This window comes from Buceros rhinoceros, unplaced genomic scaffold (genome assembly GCF_000710305.1).
Source record: "Buceros rhinoceros silvestris isolate BGI_N320 unplaced genomic scaffold, ASM71030v1 scaffold12063, whole genome shotgun sequence".
In the NCBI taxonomy this organism is placed as follows: Eukaryota; Metazoa; Chordata; class Aves; order Bucerotiformes; family Bucerotidae; genus Buceros; species Buceros rhinoceros.
Window position 1 is genome coordinate 1,500 of NW_010403054.1, and position 16,617 is coordinate 18,116.

Here is a 16,617-nt window from a genome sequence, read left to right on the forward strand (position 1 = left end):
CCCTCAGTTGCTTCACAGTGACACCTACTAGTGCTTGCTGAAAACAGGCTGATCAAAACACAGTCAGGGGATCCTTGAGCCTGAAATGTTTTCAATAAATGAATAAATAATCTTTGGCAGAGGAAGCCCTTGAGATGGTTTTATTTGGCTACCGCCTCTGTCGAACAATAAAAATGAAACGTCTCCCAAAATCAAAGCTCTTCAGCCGCAGAGGAGACGTGCTGTGCTGAGCAGCTCCTTCTTGGTGCTGTCCGGTTCCCAGCTCGCTATCAGGCACCCCCGTGTTTCGGCATGTTTATTACCCACGGTGTCGGTGTGGTCCGGCTGTAACGTGACGCTGGGGAGGATCGGCGCTCTCATACTGTCCGTGCCTTTTCCACAAACCCACTGGGTTTACTCTGGTTGTGTTCCCAACTGTGCCGAGCAGGTTCCTGGGTGGAACTCCACTTCAGCAGCAACGGGAGCGGCAGCGGGAACACCGCCACTCCGACGAGCCAGGTGCCGGCCTCCATCTCCATCCACAATGGGGACATGGAGAAAATACTCCTTGATGCTCAACACGAGTCTGGCAGAAGCAGTTCAAGAGAAAGTTCCCATTGCGACAGGTAAGCAAAGGCTTTCTGGGGAGCAAAGCGAAGGTCACTGTCCCACAGAGCCGTTTTCATGCCTGAGGAGCAAAGACAAGAAAATGCTTATGTACCTGTGTGTGTGTTTACATCTGCACACGCGTGGACAGAGACACGTGCAGGGAGGCCAATGGCACGTTTGAACAGCTGGTATTTCACTTCTGGAGTAATGCCTGGGTTGAAGCCTGTCCCAAAACCAGAAGGTAGTGAGAGGGACGGGGACTCTAGAAGGTTCTCACATCTTGTGAAGGTGCTGTCTGGGGATTTTGGTGTATTTTAAGTCCAGCAGCAGCAGCTGATTGTCCCATGGGTGTGCTCCCTGGGTACAGGCAGCAGCCTTGTCCCGGGCAGTGCAGCACCGTGGAGCCGTGTGTGGCATCAGTTGAGAGGATCTGTCCTTGGTGTCAGGGCTGTTCAAAGAGCACATGGTGCCGCTGACGCTGCTGCTGGGAACGGCACTGCCAGAGAGAGGGGGAAGAGCAGCTCGTGTTTTGTGATGAGGTCTGTGAGTTAACAGTCCTTAGGTAACTGCTGAAGAGCTGTCCTAGACCTAGTGTACAGAATGTAACTGATTTCTGGGAGCAGAACACAACAAACCAACTTACATCTGACACAAGTTGTCACGTGCTGTTATTGACTCTTGGGCACTGGTGGTCTGTGAAGTCCACAGCCTAAAGTTCTTTAACAAAATGCAGCCCTCCCTAATCTTACGTGGCGAGTTTGGATTCAACCCAAACCCCACTTGTTAGTAAAGTAACACGGGCCAAACCAGCCAGCCCTGGGCATGGCTCTGCGCTGCTGCGGAGCAGCTCTGAGCAGCCAGTGGCCAGAAAATCAACTCTTGAACCTGATGGCTGGATTCTGTCACTGCTGACAGATAAAGCTCTGCAGTTATGGGCAGGGTGCTGCAGTAATTCAGGAGAACTGTGCACGTAAGCATCGTCAACCGGCTTGTAGTGCCTACCACAAACAATGTCATAGAAAATTCTATACAGTCTTTTCTTACTTGTGTTTCTCTTTTCATCCAGCCCTCCTCGTTCCCAGACACCTCAGGACAGTCACAGAGCTTTAGAACTAGAGAGTCACAGCAGTGGAGAAAAGAACAGCTTCCAGGTAAAAAGTTCACCTTGCTTTGGGAAAAAATAATTTCTCACTCATAGTTTGAAAACAGCCCTGGGAAATAAGAGGTGAAGCTGCTAATGTCGAGACGTAAATAACTTTGTAACTTAAAGGAGTCTCTGCAGAATCGGGCTTTGTGTGTGTGTGTCTGACTTGCATGGATTATTTTTGTTTTACCTGTAACCTGGGATTTCTCAGAAGGATCCAAGTGCCCCAGTCTGCTGTGTTTCAAAATGGCTGGGTGCTCAAGTGCCTCCTTCCAGGCACAAGTTGCAAAGATCCTCTTTTAGGAGAGCAGATAACCCGTAGTGCAGAGTTTGGGAGAGCTGCAGCCAGCGCCTGGCTACGCCTCCAGCTTCTGGTGTTCTCTCAGAGCGGCGTTTGCCCTGTGCAATGGGCATTGTGCTCCTCTACTCAACAGGTCGATCTGACATAAGCCTAACAGATTGTGGGATGGCCGGGTTTTGCGCTGAGGTGTATGGGGTGGGCGTACACATGGTGATGCCGGTGAACATCAGTGTTCTGTGGACAGCTTCCCGTGGAGGGGTTTCCTTCCCCACTGACGGTCAGCCTGGCACGTTCCGTACACCCCCCTGTGAAATGGCACTGAAGTGCACTAGCGTGGCACATCAGGTATTTAAAAAGTGGATTTGGCAGCAGACAGTTTCCAGAGTCATGTGGCAGCCAGTAACGTACATCTCCAGAGCACTGCCATGGCTTATGATTCCAGTTCCCTCGAACAACTCTCCTTCGCATTTGTACATGCTGCTTTGACAAACTCGCCGTTGTTGTGCATTTCCTTTTGGACAGTGGTTTACATCCTTGTGAAGGAAATTAGTAAATACATTTGAGAAGAGAGTGGGGAAGAGGGTGCTGGATATTAACCACGTTTCACCAATACACAGCCTATGTGTGGGCGATGACAGGCTACAGTGTCTTGTCTCCACTGTAATTAGATATGAGCTTTAATATGATAAAAGCTATTTGTAAAACCTTTTGAGCGAGGAAGCATTAAAAGTAAGTACATTTCTCTGCTCTCCCAAAGCCTTGCTGTATCAGCTTGGGTAAACCCCTCTCCCTGCGCTGTTTATGTACAAAGAGCCACTATTTTCTCCTTAAACTGAAACACGTTCTGTGCCCGTGACTAATTCTGAGCGGGTGAGCTGTGAGAAGTCAGGATTGTATTTCACTTGGAGCCTCTACACAAAAAGAAATAGTGATGGGTGATAAACCAGCAAGAGCTCCCAGCAGTGAGCTCCTCTCGCTCAGTGTGCAGGGTTAGTTGTTTCCTTCATCCTGGTGACAACTCAGGATCCTCGCCTTTTACTGAAAAAAAGTGATTTCTTCATTGCCTCCCTTTCTCCGTTACTATTTATCATCTGTGCTGGGTATTTTCATCCCAGGGGCTCTCCAGTTTCCTCGGCTCTCAGTATTAGTCCATGGGTTATCTTTATCTACTGAGTGTTATGAACTTTTTAAACAGCATTTAACCAGGTGAGGTTTAACTTCATTCAGTTTCGAAGGGATCCAGCTCTGTGAATGGTTTAACCCGTTCTCCAAACCACATGAGATGTGCTTGTCCCGTTGCCTCTTCCTTTCTCGGAAGCTCTCCCCACCACCTCCACAGCTCCTGCAGGGCTCTCAGGCAATTACCACCTCTAGCTTAGCTCAGTACGGCACAGCGAATGATTTGTTTCGTATTTCCAGAAAACCCTTCAAATGTTTAAAAATTATTATTTATGCTTCGAGGACAAATAATCAACAGTTAGAAAAACATCAGAATTAACGTTGCCCAGACACTTTCAGTTCCATTCCGGCATGTGGCTCTGTCAGTTCCACGGTCAGACACTATTTTTGTCGCAGCACCCTGGCTCCATTTAATGCACATGCATTAAGAGAGAAGCTCTGTTCTTTCTCAGCGTTGGCGCTCTAATCCCCTTGACAGCAAAGCTGCTGTTGGCCTGGCGGGGGTTTTTCTGCACGATGTGTGCTGATGGGCCTGGGTTCACTCCACCAGTATTCCCAGTAGCCGGGGGCTTTAGGAGACTGGAATTAGTTCCCCTTGGCTCAATGAAGGATCTTCAGGTAAGTGTGATGTCCATCCAGATAAGGTTTCTTCTGCCAGATGTCCATCAGAGGGGTGAACCTGACACGCTGTTGAGTCCCGTGTGTAAGGAGTGCTGCACCCGGTCTGGGCGCGGGGCAGAGCTTTGTTCCGCAGCGTTAACTCCATACCTGGCGGGAGTCCATGCACTGGCTGATAATGCCTCTTTGTTTCAGTCTGAAGAGGATTTTCTGGAAAGGAGGAAAGAAGTGGAGAGGCTCCTGAGGAGGAATGCAGACTGGATATGGGACTGGTCCAGCAGGCCAGAGAACATCCCGCCAAAGTGAGTGCTCTCAGTGCGCTGGGGTTGCTCGGGCATGGCTGGTACTGCCCCAAGCCCAAATACGGATCTGTTAACCCTGGGACTGTGTTTTCTTCCTCAAACCCAGGGAATTCCTGTTCAAGCACCCCAGGCGTACAGCCACGCTCAGCATGAGGAACACCAGTGTCATGAAGAAAGGCGGGATCTTCTCGGCGGAATTTCTGAAGGTTTTTCTTCCATCTCTGCTCCTCTCGCATTTACTTGCCATCGGACTGGGGTAAGTTTCATTTAAAAGGTAGATGTTTTGTTTTTACTTGTTTTCCCTGAGGCCTGATTCTGACTCCCTGCTCTCCCTGTCTAAAAGACGAGCAGTACACTTTTCCCTGTGGGAGGGGGAGGCATAGTTGCTCAGGAGGTGCTTTCAACTTGTCTGCTTGTGGTATGGCCAAATGCGTCAGGTTTCCCTTTTCTGCTCCTCTCACTAGTTGAGGATTTCTCAGGAGAGTGACAGGGTGGTGAAGTCTGGAGTTAGGTGCCTGAACTGCAGTCACCCTTCCACAGGACTTGGGAGATGTGACTTTCCACCTCACAACTAATTGCAAAGGAAGAAGACACTATTTAATATATTTTAATAGTCCGCTGGCACCTGGGCAGGCTGGAGGACACCAAACAAAATGGGGTGGTTTTCTTGAGGTGATTTAGGGGTTGGATGGTCCTTCTTTAAAAACAGCTGCAGGACACGGACTGAAATGAAGAGATTAAATACCTGTTAGTCAGGATCAGAGTTTGCCTGCGCAGATTCCCTGATATTGGCAAGGAATGCTGGGAATCCCAGCACGCCTGGTATGGGAGGGCTTGGGAGAGAAGTCAGACGAGTCCTGGGGCTCCCTGAGGTACCTGCTGTTAGCTTTACTCCTGCTCACTCCTTTCTGTAAAGCCTGACCATTACTGAGGCTGTGGGAATGCAGGAGGTGGAGGGGAGAGGAGGGACAGCCCAAACCTCCCGTGGTCCCTCTGGTGGGCATCGGGGCAGGGCGTCATTCTGCACAGAATTAAGATCTCAGCCACGTAATCCTGGAAAAGTAACATGAAACTCATTTAACTCCTTCCAAACGAAAAGGAGTAACTGCACAAGGTAGAATAAAAACTTAGTGAGTTTTCCCTTCAAAGCAGATGCATGTGGTGGTGCGAGACTGACCGCCTTCCTGGTCACTGCCACCACTGCTGCCAATTCACATCATCCCAGTTCTGTACAGAGCAACAGCCACACCTTCAGAGAGTGCTTAATGCCAGTTAAATAGTGACGCTTCAAAGGAGTAACGTCTTCAGGCTGGAAGGAGAGGGTGAGCGGAGCTCAGTGTCGGGTGGCTGGGAGAGCTCAGCAGGCCAGGCCACAATGACCGGGCAAAGTAAGAGGGCACGAAGCTGATGGAGAAGCGAGAGGTTTACAGTGGCCAGGGGCGTTTAGCAAATGGAAAAACAAGGTAACAAAAGGGGAAGGGTAATAGAACACCTGAGCGGGAGAGCTCCTGCAGCTCACCCCATCCTTACCTCTGAAACGGAGCAGCATGTGCGGAGTTACTCACTGTGGGAGCTTGGGGAGGGCTGTTAGATGCAGCAAGGGACGAGTGAGTTCTGCAACAGTCCCTTGGTTTGCCTGTAGAATTGGAGCTGGCCCTGCTGCTGCGGGGGTTTGCCCAGCCGGAGACCCCAGGAGAGGAGCGCTGCTGCCTTCTGCTCGCCGCTCTGGCCGCAGAATGCAGCAGCAGCGCCCGCTGACCGTGTGTTCCCCACCCGCAGGGTTTACATCGGAAGGCGCCTCACGACCACGGCTTCCAGCAGCACATTCTAACGGTGTCAGAGCAGAGAACACGCTCGGGAGGTGATGGCAGCGCAGTCTGAGCTGGCGATGGCTGCATGATCAGTGTGCGCTTGTCGTGTCCGTCGTGTTCCTCGTCCAGTGAGAACGGGAAAAGGGGCTGGAGCTGGTGTGTGTCACAGTCGCCTGGGTCAGTTCACAGAGCTCCTTTAGCTGCATTCACATCCCTGCTATTGCTTTGTAGTGAACTACCTTGGAAATTAAGAACTCGATGTTTAAAACCAATCCTGGCTTTGATACAGCATTTGTGATTCACCCCAGCCGCTGGTTCTTCGTGCCCCAGGGATGCGAATATTCGTCACGGCTGCTCTGCTCACGCCGGTGAGGGATTAGCCCAGAACAACCCGTGGCCTTAAGTGTCCTGTACAGGAGCCCAGAGGAGCTTTCACCCACTCCAGGCAGTTTCCTCTGCACGTAGATTTTTGCTGAAGTTCCCTTTGCTTCTGTGTGAGGTGTGAAATGGCAGGAGACAAGAGGCAGCTGGGGGAAACCAGCCCAGGAGTGAAACTGCCGTCAGTTTTTGCTAGTTCAGAGTGATGTGCCACAGCCTGAACGAAACCTTGGATTTTAGTGCCTAATAAAGTGCTTCTTCTGCAAAGACATGTATTTAACTCGCAGCTGGTAGAAGTTCCGCTGTTGTATCCACTTGCCGACTGTCGCTTCTCGGCCTTTTTAGCTGTAAAATAATAAATCAGCATCGCAACTTTGCCTCACCCTTGTATAGATTCGAAGCAGCGTGGCTCGCTTATTTGTTTTTACTAATGGAATGCGTTTTCGTTTGGTGATTTTACCATATTTAATGAGAAGAAAATTAATGTTTGGCACAATATGATGTTTTATATATTTAAATAAAAAGGTTCCTCGTGGATTCGGAGTTTTCTCTTTCCTTTAATAATGGCTTGAAGTGGCTGACGAGGCTCTTTGTCCTTGAAGAGTTTCACCGTGTTCAGCTGCATAACTGACAAATAAGAAGTTCCCATAGGAAACAGCTTTGGTGCTGAGTCTTAAACTCAACTGTAACACAAGCGGTAAACACTGCGCTCGCTCACTGTGGGACATTCATTACAATAGTGGCGGTGGAACTGCAGCGAGCAGGCACAGGGAGTGAGGCAGTTACCCATTTCACTCTAAATTTGCATTGATTTTAATTAAAGCGACAGGCACGACTCTCTCTGAGGTCCTGTGTGGCTGAGCCTGGTTTCCTGAACACCTGGACTTTATCCATGTGCTGTTTTCCACAGCTGTCAAGCAGAAAGTTGTTCTGTTTTCAGCTCCTGATGAAGGCTGCAGGTCATCGATACAGACACTTGTTCTGTGGATAGCTGGGACCACGATTTGCGGTGTCATCAGGGGTGCAGCAGCAGGAGGTACCTGGGGATGCTGCACTCAGGTCCGGAGCACTGACCCGCACAGTGCCACAGAGCCAGTGTCACCCCATCGACCCACATTTTGAGGATGGTCATTCAGAAGACCCCGTACTCAACCACCAATCACCCTGTTTCTGAGGTAGGGATGAACATTAGCGCTCAGCACTGAGGAACAGCCGCACGTAGGTGTGCTCGGGGTTGCAGGTCGCTCTTTGGAGCGGCTCAGACACCAGCTCACCATCGCTCGGACCAGGGAAGAATCAGGCTGGTTCCTCTTACCCCACCTAATTAGCACAGGGCCCTGGCTGCCCATGGAAACCCTGGATGCCAAGATGAGGAGAACAGAACCCCCAGTGTTTGATCTGCAGCTGACGGATAAATCTGCCTCACCCTGAGGAATCCAGCAGCCTCCCTGTCCCCCTCGCCCCTCCAGCCTTGCTGGCTCCCATGTCGTTGGTGAGGGGAGGGAGCTGGCAGCAGCCATCCCAGGGCACTGTCATTCCCTGAATGTTCACCAAAGTTCGTATGGTGAGCTGGGACAGTTCCTGCAGGCCATCACAGAGTTGGGCACCCACTGGCTGCTGGGTTATCAATTTCTGCTCATGAAGTGACACACACTCATCCTCCCAGGTCCCATCTGTGGGGATGGGAGATCATCCTCCAGCCCAAACACCAGCCTACAGCCCGCTGCTGCCAGAGCAGCCCCAAGACCCAGGAGATAGAAACCAATCAAGAGAGAAGAAAGCCCGAACCCACCATGCCAGCTTGTATTGGGCAGTGCAGGAGTGCTCACGGGGACAGGAAAATACTGCTCCCCCATCTGGACCTCCCGGATGGGACAGCGCCCCAGGAAAGTCCTCACGCACCTGCCAGGCAGCCTGGGAGGTCATCACCTCTCTAGCCACAGCCTTTGGGCAGGGCACAAAGCAAGGACCTTTGGTTAAATGGTTGATAAAAAATGGTGTTCTAGCCTGTGACACATGAAGAGCAGATCCCCAAGAAGCCCTCAGGTCACAAGTGTCCTGTGTTCACCAGCACTCCTGGGGTCCAAGCCACATGGGGTTCCCAGCTGCACCCCACTCACATCTTCCCTCAACCTGGGAAATTGAGTACAAATTACGTGCCTGAACTTTTATTTCCTTGGGTCTTAAGACGTGTTTCAGCTGGCTCTCAGCCCTGTGCAGTGCTTGTCACCACCCATCACTGCCTGTCACCACCCCTCAACCACCCTCACCAGACCCCAGCCTTGCGGGCTGGCGTCCAAAGGAGCCGCAGCCACCAGCACAGGGGCAGGAGCTGATCAGTGGTGGTGACCAGCTTCTTTCCAGAAGCAGCTGAACTTGGGGGCCCAAGAGCTGTATTTATAAACCCTCCCTGTTTCTCATCTCACCTTGCCTCACACACACCTTTTTTATGGAGCTACTCAGCCTTTCCATGAGGAATCCGATTCCCTCTAGTCTGTCTGCGCACAGTGTTGAGTGACAGTGGGATTCAAAGCTGATCTCCAATCCCATTGCTGCAGTTTCTAACCCCACTCCCAAGAGGAAGCAGCAGCCCTTGGACGGCGGTTCAACGGGGGATGGTTGAATTCTGCTCCCTGAAGAGCTACACTTCAATCACACTCAGGTCTCGTGAAGGGAAGGTTATGTACAAACCTCTCTGGGGGCTACAGAAGCTGTCCTCAACATGCCGTGTTCACCTCACCCCAGTCTCAGGGCAGGAAGCGTACAGGAAGTGTACAGGGCTGTTTTGGGGAAATACCTGAAAAAACAAGGATTTTATCAAACTGACAATAAAATCTGCTTTTTGATGAAACGAAGTGATAAAAAATTCACGGCTCATCAAAAACTATTTAATTGAAAGTGGTACAAGCAAATCATGTTTTATAGAATAGATTTCATCATAGCCTTTTTCTTTTTACTCATATTCCACTTACATTTGCTGAAAAAAATAGATCAGAAATCGACAGCACTGATATATTCACTGAATATGAACAGACACCACTCCCAGCCAGCAGTGCGGCCACTCCCAACCCACCATTCCAAACGGAAACACAAACAGTCCCCGGGGTGGCTCGTTTGGCCAATCGTCTCACAAAGGGCAGAAGAAGTTGTAAAATACACAGAGCAAGTGCAGGTGAACAGTTAAAATTTATTGAACGTTTTGGTCAAAGTCATGAACAGGTCTGTACAAGCCCAGCGCGTTGGCTCCAGCCCGTGTGCTGGGAACAGGGTCGAACCGGGCGCTGTGGCCCCCCACCAGTCCCACATTTCGAGGTTTCAGTAGTGTCACAACCAACACACAGGACAAGGGGGGGGTTAATTTCAGCATCACTGGCGGACCAGGGGCAGCACGGGGGACACTCGCTGCCAGGGCCAGGTCAGGCTGTCCTGCTCTCGCACAGCCCTCCCCAGCACACCCTGGCTGTAGGGCAGCCAGGCCACGACCCCGCAGGCAGCGCGGTGGTTTTCAGGCAGAATCTCTGTTTTCAGGCACATTTCGCAGAGGGCAATGCGTAACTACTCGGCGCTGCCACCGCGTGCTCCAGGAACAGGCTCTCACCCGGCTGCCCCAGGGTGGAGAATGTTGATGCGATTTAGGCCTCTTTGGAAAATAAAATAATAATTAAAAAAAAAGTACCTAAGGCTTAAAAAACATTACCAAGAACAGTTACAACCAGGGCAGTTAACGGCCACTCATGGCCTCAGCACTTTCCAGCGCCTCGGTGTTAAAATCGGATGAGCTAAAATGTATCCAGCTGCATCGCTGCTTGGCATCATCAAGTGTTTTAGCTTTTGGGACTTTTTTGCTGGCTTGAACAGCAACGTGAAACACAATGTATTTTGCCAAATATTTAAAACTGTATCTTTGTGACAAACACTAGAAAGGTTAAAAACCATAATGCACATAAGGTCTGTCTCTGCCTAACACTGAGAAGCATCACACAGAGTCTCTGTCCTCAAAGAAGAGCATCTGTGGTGTGGTGTCCCACTGACACCCCGCGCAGGGCGGCCACGTCCCAGTAAGGCTGGGGACATCTTTCCACAGACCTTCCCAACCTCCGGCTTCACAAGAAAACCAGGGCAACTTCAAACCCAGGGACAACAACCCTAACTCCTGACTGAGATTTGAAACGCTACACAAAGGAGTTTGCTTTAGTCTGGAGCAAACGGTGTCCAACCTGTCCACCGGAACCGATCTGCACCATCTCAGCACATGCAATAGAAAAATAAAAAGACTGAGGACATACCTCCAGAGTTAAAAACACTGTTTATAGCTCGTTATTTTATTAAGTGGTTGACACCAGAAGGTGTGGTTATAGATACAGCCGGTGAGTAAATAGTCATGGAAACCTGTCTACTAACCCAACTCGAGACCTACCTAAGTGCTCCAAGGTAAAAACACCTAAGCCCAGACACAGGCCGGAGGAGGAATGTTCACAGGCGTTAAGCACAATATATGTTCCGAAAGGCCCAAATATTACAGCAGAGAAAGAGCACGAGAGATAGAAATGACATCTGTATGACAATTTGTCTTCTCGGGTGTTCAATTTTTGGTCTGTAAACCAGAAAGGAAGGCTCAGACTTCAATAAATACATTTGTTTGAGTATTGGCCTTACCGAGCGCTGTCCGTCAGTTCTGCCTCCAGAGAGTTTCTCCCCAGACACTGTGGCTGACGCTGCCTGCCCCCCAGAAGGCAGAACGACCCCACGAACTCAAAACCCAGGCCAGACCCTCGCCTTTACCTAAAGGGAAGTAAGTGCATCAATGTTCTTCACTGCGGGACAACAAGGCCTTCTCTTTTACAGATAAACGACTGAGCTTAACTATGCGAGACAACGGCTCTGTCCTCAGGTCACAGCACCCTTAGTTAATTTTGTCCTGGAATATATACAAGTTATTGGTGGCAGCTACAGCGATGATGTTCTCCACGGGGTGCCACGCTGTATGGAGAATCTTCTTGTTGAAGTCCAGACTGTCAACGCTAATTTCGTCCTTCTTCCTTTTACCACCCGTACACACTTTCCGTGGCTTTAAGATGGCACGAGGTTTGCTGCTCTCCCTGGATGCTTCCAGAGTGATGTCCCGTCGCGTGTTTCGGTCAAACATCCTGAAGAAGTTGTTGTAGGACCCCGTCATGATAGCGCTGTTGAAAGCAGGAGAACGGCAAATCTTAGTACGGAAATAGCATTCAGCCCCACTTTCTCTCTCACTCGAGGGGGCTGCTGGAGCAAGCTCATGACCAGCATGCGGTGGCATTACATTCTCCTCTTCGATGTAGACCTTTGTTTGATGCCATGTGGACTTCAGCCATGCTTCCACTCCTCCACTTTCTCCTCCAGGCCTTCCCCTGGTCTCCCCTCCTGCCTCCAGTGCTCAGCTCCGCTCTCACGCATTGTTTATCCTAATGTGAGCAAAGCGGCTTTTCCCGTTGCTACTCCATCCCTTCACCCACGGCTACAGAAGCCACGGTGGAAGCAAAGTCACTGTGACCAGCTTTGTTTCAGCAGACTACCACAAATGAAGGTGACCGCCTCTGCTCCGTCCACACATTGCCAAGGATTAATTACAATAAATTCATGAGAACCAGTAAAGACCCCACTGTGGGAATCCTTGATGCAGCCCTGCAGAAACGACTCAGGGTTTCTGTACACGATCACATCTGCTTCTGAACAAGGCACAGAGCAACGTGCATCTGAGCCTGCTCTCCTGTATCTAACTCCTAGTAACAGCTGGTTCATAGCTCTCACAAAAGGTGGGCCTCGGAAGCGGTCATTATTTTCTGTACCGAACGCTCACCTCCAGCACTCAAAACTGGAATGCTGCTTCTCAGCGGCAGCAGTGCCACAGGTTGTTAAAATTGGAGCCTCAGCACCTGACCTGCCCATACACATGGTCCTTGTGGCACTAAAAGAAGGACTAAGTGGAGGAGCATCAATCCCTCGGATGTGCCAGGGAATGCACCAAGTGAAGCACTGTTCCCTCTTCAAAGGGAGGCGAGCATCACAGCTTCCCCCACCACAACTGTTCCTAGAGCAGGTTCAAACACCACCTTGCTTTGACTTTCCCCACCGCCCCTCCAAAACAGACTGGAGCTGCCTCAAAGACACCACAGAAACCAGGGTCAGCGTCTTTGCAATTTAGCTCAGTGAGAAACACGCGCCAAAGCCAACGCCCCGACTCACCTATCGGAACCGTTCCAGCAGCACTCGAACTTGTCGAAGATGCAGTCATTTTCGTAGAGGGAGCAGAGCTTGCTGCGCAGGTACTCGTGAACCTTTTTGGAACATTTAGATTGGTGTTAGAGACACAGAAACAGAAGAACCGGGGAAAGGAGGGATATTTAAGAGAAGTGGACCCCCATACTTGGTATGTCTCTACAGGCCTGTTTTCCATGTTGAGGTCCCAGACTTTAACAGAAAGGTAGTCTCTTGTCATCATGTATCGGCCGCTATGACTGAATTTCACATCAGATATCGATGAAATTATTTCTGAAAAAAATGATCTGCTGCTAGGATCTTCGGGCTCCTCAAAAACTGCAGACAGAAGACACAATTACACGTGAAACCAACACCAGGTCTTATGGCTGCAAATACTTTTCGGTACTGGAAAAATTTTAAATCCATAGCCTAGTTTCTGCTTCAAGAAAGTTGCTGTTAAATCCCTTTCAGAAATCACCTCTTTTTGAACAGTGCCATGCTCTTGGTCACTGGGCTGCTACATGCCCATCTCCAGCGCTCACCACTGCAGCATGGCAGCGGCTAGCCACAATTCCCGGGCCTTAGGGATGACTCCAAGAAAAGAGTTCAAAACCAGAACAGGGTGCAGCAAACATTACAACTGCCCCACAGACCCTGCTGAGCCAGAGCAGATGAGAACATCGGCAATTCAAAACGCACCTTGTTGCCTGCCCATGGCGTTTGGAGACTACTGAACAGCGGTTGTACACCACAACTTACTGAAATGCAGTACCAGCACCTGCGCTGGAAACGCCACGTGTGCCCATTGAGAAGGCAGGTATAGAAATGTGTTCTTTACATCAAAGAATCAGTCTCTGAAGTCAACACTTCACAACACGAGCTACCCAGAACTACTTCTTTGGTTTCTGAACAGACCCCTTTAACAGGATGTGACCTGTGACAAGCAGTTACAATAAAGTGCTCTTCAGCAATTTAATGCAGCACTAAGTCAATGGATGGAGTGCCTGAGCATTCTGCATTTCCCAGAGCACAAACATTTCCTTCTGCCAACAAGAAAACCTGGTCTGCGCTACAGAGAGCTTACCTGCCACTATCAGCATGGGGGAGGGGCGGGTCACCCCGCAGGACTAGTAACACTAGTTAACCACAACTATTGCTGCAGCAAACAAGAGGCTGTGTCAGCCACAGACACCCTCCCAGCTTCAACAAAGGGGCTTTCCTCACCTCCACGTGCTCGTGTGGCTCAGCGGAGCAAAGGGCAGTCACCCTGGAAACTCACTTCTATTGCAACGTGTGTTCTTAATTAATTCTACCCTAGGAGCTGCAGTTGGTCACCAAGTCAAAGGTTCCGGCAGCGTCAGCCCAGTTTCTAATGCATAAAGGTGAATAAACTGCCCTGAACTGGCATTTGATAAGCAGATACCTTTGAGAAGCACCAAGACTGAGTCTGGACAGAAGACAGGTCTCACTGGTGCCAAAAGCACTCGTTCCCATCAGTTTATGGTGCATAAATGGGTAAACAGGAGCAGAGTCAGACCGGCAATTGTCTCATGCTACACTTCTGCTTGTTGGTGGCCTAGAACAAGACAATTAAAATGTTCCATTCTACAAAGCTACCATCCCTCACCTCGTGCACTCTTCCCCCACACGCAGACGGGCACCTTCCTGTACCAGCAGAACCCTACGCGCTCTACCTTGCGCCAGCACAAAGCAAGAACCCCCCATGCCGCGTGGGCAGACTCACGTACATTTGGAGTGCCTGTCGCAGAGGGCTGAGGACCGCATGTCACACAGGCGAATCGTCCCTTTGCTGCTGCTGTAGACAAACACGTTACAGTGATGAGGGTGGAACTCGGCAGCAGTGATCACTTCTGTCAGCTCCTCCATGTTAGCGGGCTTTATATCTACAATATCTGCAAGGGGTTTGTAAAGGCAGGGAACAGTGCATGCTCACATCACTTCTAGCGAGTCATTAATGAGCAACAGTAAAAATGCCATGGAGGAAACCTCGGCAGGATCTCAACTGAGAGCAACATTCCCAAAGTAAAGGGGCCTCAGTGGATGTAAAAAAAAAAAAAAAAAGAGAAAAAAAAAATCTAGATTTTACAGATCTACTTATGAAATGCTCCCTCTGCAAACGGAGAACATTTAGGGAAGACTAACTGTAGTTTAAGAGATTATTTTTCCAGCCTTCATGAAGATAAATAATTTAAGAGATGATGGGGATGATTTCAGACTCCTCTCAAGCCTCCTTCTTCCTACTGAACACACTTCATCTGCTTACCGCAAGCTTTAGAAAACTCATCTGTGACCTGTTCAATAGCATTGCTGCAACTTTTGTTTTACTGCAGCTTTGTCACTGCAGGACACACTGTTAGTTCTGGATACATAGGCTTGCAGAAAGATGTGAGAGGTATTTCTGCAGTTAACGATGTCATCTGACACACAAAAAAATTGCAGTTGGTTTTCCTTGAGAGAAGTGTCACTTAGTTAAGAGACATTAAACTTGGGAAAGAAGCATCTACAGCAACAAAGAATCTACTGTTCAAATCTTCCAACTTGTATTTGACTGAACTCCACAAATAAAGGATGCTCCCCAAATTCTTCCATTTCTCTTTAGAGATCAAAATAGCTGTGGTATTTCTACTGGCAGTTCTCCACAGCAAGAGCCCTTGCTCTCGAGAACAAAGGAGAACACCCTCAGGTCTGCTTTCACTGTACCCAACCTCCAGATTTTAAGATCCTGTCATTTTAGTCCCTAGATTCCAACACCTACTCTCATTAGTGAAATTGAAGTGATTCTCTTAGACATTCACAATGTAGATGTGCCCCAGCGTTCACAGAGAACAGAACAAGGATACTAAAACTTCTATCTGTGATTTCTAAATGCCAAAGGTTAATTCGCAGGTCATCTGCAGACAGGTAGGTTTCGTGATCGCTATTTACTGAAATGGAGTTTATGTGGTAGGTATGTGCATTTGCAAATATCCTTCGGGGACTTGCTTCTACCATTAGGTCCATGGGTTTCAATATTGGCACCTGGAACAGGAGAAAGAACAGTCACAAAACCGATTCCTGGGTCAGAAGATATTAATTGCACACCACAGGTTTCTGTTTTGATTTCGTAGCTAAACACTTTCCGAATACACTGAACGAGATAAGTAATGAAGTAGACCACGAGTGCTGACCTTGCCCCTGCAGCCCCCCCACATCCCGCCCCCCCAACCCCTGAAGCAGGGACTTCTGCAGAGTGTCCTGTCAGCTACAGCTCTGCACCTCGTCCCACAGGAACACCGTGATGTTTACATTTACAGCTGAAGATCATGTGAATTTGAAACAAGCCCTTAAAAACATCCTCTGTATCTTAGAGTGGTGCTGGTGAAATCGGTCAGGACTGTTTGCCAAGACAAGCCCCCGTTTGCCCACTGACCCGCCAGTCCTCTGGTGCCCTGTTCCCCGACTGGCTGATCCAACGGGTGACTGTTGTCAGGGTCGGGAGGACTCGGCTTCCCTCTAGCTCCTTCCCTCAGAGCAGCAAGTGAACAGTCTCAGGTTGCCCCACGGCATCCTGGCTGTTCAATGGAACACTAGCTTACATCATCCCACCAAGAAAAGAGTTCTGACAGTGTTCCAGATAATGTGTCTTCCTGGAACAAGGGACAAATTAATCCAAGAGCTGGGTAATTGTGTTTGCCACGTTTGTATCTCACGGTCTGTTTACATCAAACTGTAATGGTTACAATTCATCCAATACTTTTTATCAGGCAATTGCCCTGGCTCCCCACGCGAGTGTCCCCGGGCTGGTGGGGAGATGGAAAGGACATTGCTGGGGGTTGTCAGGTGGTACTTAGCAATGCCTTGGGCTCTGTTCAGGAGGCAGCTCTCAAGCGCTGCTTCTCCTCCAAAAACAAATGGGGATTCTATTTCTGTTAACAAACACGCAAAGACAGCCCAAGGTATGTACCCTCTAGCTCTCTAAAACTGTCATTTTAACACGTGGAGGTAACTCTGGCCAGGACTCTTCCCCTCCTGCCAGTGGCTGGCCAGCCTCGGCCGGGT

The 16,617-nt window shown here is 49.6% G+C and overlaps 2 protein-coding genes across 2 annotated transcripts in view; one reads left to right on the forward strand and one right to left on the reverse strand.

Moving 5' to 3' along the window:
• Positions 1 to 427: 427 nt before the first annotated feature.
• BNIP3 (BCL2/adenovirus E1B 19kDa interacting protein 3) lies at positions 428 to 5,963 on the forward strand (the record flags this gene model as incomplete). The annotated part of the gene is made up of 5 exons (XM_010132856.1): positions 428 to 605; positions 1,655 to 1,739; positions 4,026 to 4,132; positions 4,239 to 4,388; positions 5,912 to 5,963. Coding segments are annotated over 5 exons (572 nt in total), but the record flags the coding sequence as incomplete, so codon positions are not given.
• Positions 5,964 to 10,925: 4,962 nt separating this feature from the next.
• PPP2R2D (protein phosphatase 2, regulatory subunit B, delta) overlaps positions 10,926 to 16,617 on the reverse strand; it is a gene marked incomplete at its 5' end in the record, with an annotated part of 12,837 nt that continues 7,145 nt past the window's right edge. The window contains 5 exons of the mRNA XM_010132857.1: positions 10,926 to 11,504; positions 12,544 to 12,635; positions 12,725 to 12,894; positions 14,307 to 14,471; positions 15,420 to 15,597. Of these exons, the coding sequence (XP_010131159.1) occupies positions 11,225 to 11,504; positions 12,544 to 12,635; positions 12,725 to 12,894; positions 14,307 to 14,471; positions 15,420 to 15,597 (885 nt within the window). The remainder of the gene's footprint in view (positions 11,505 to 12,543; positions 12,636 to 12,724; positions 12,895 to 14,306; positions 14,472 to 15,419; positions 15,598 to 16,617) is intronic.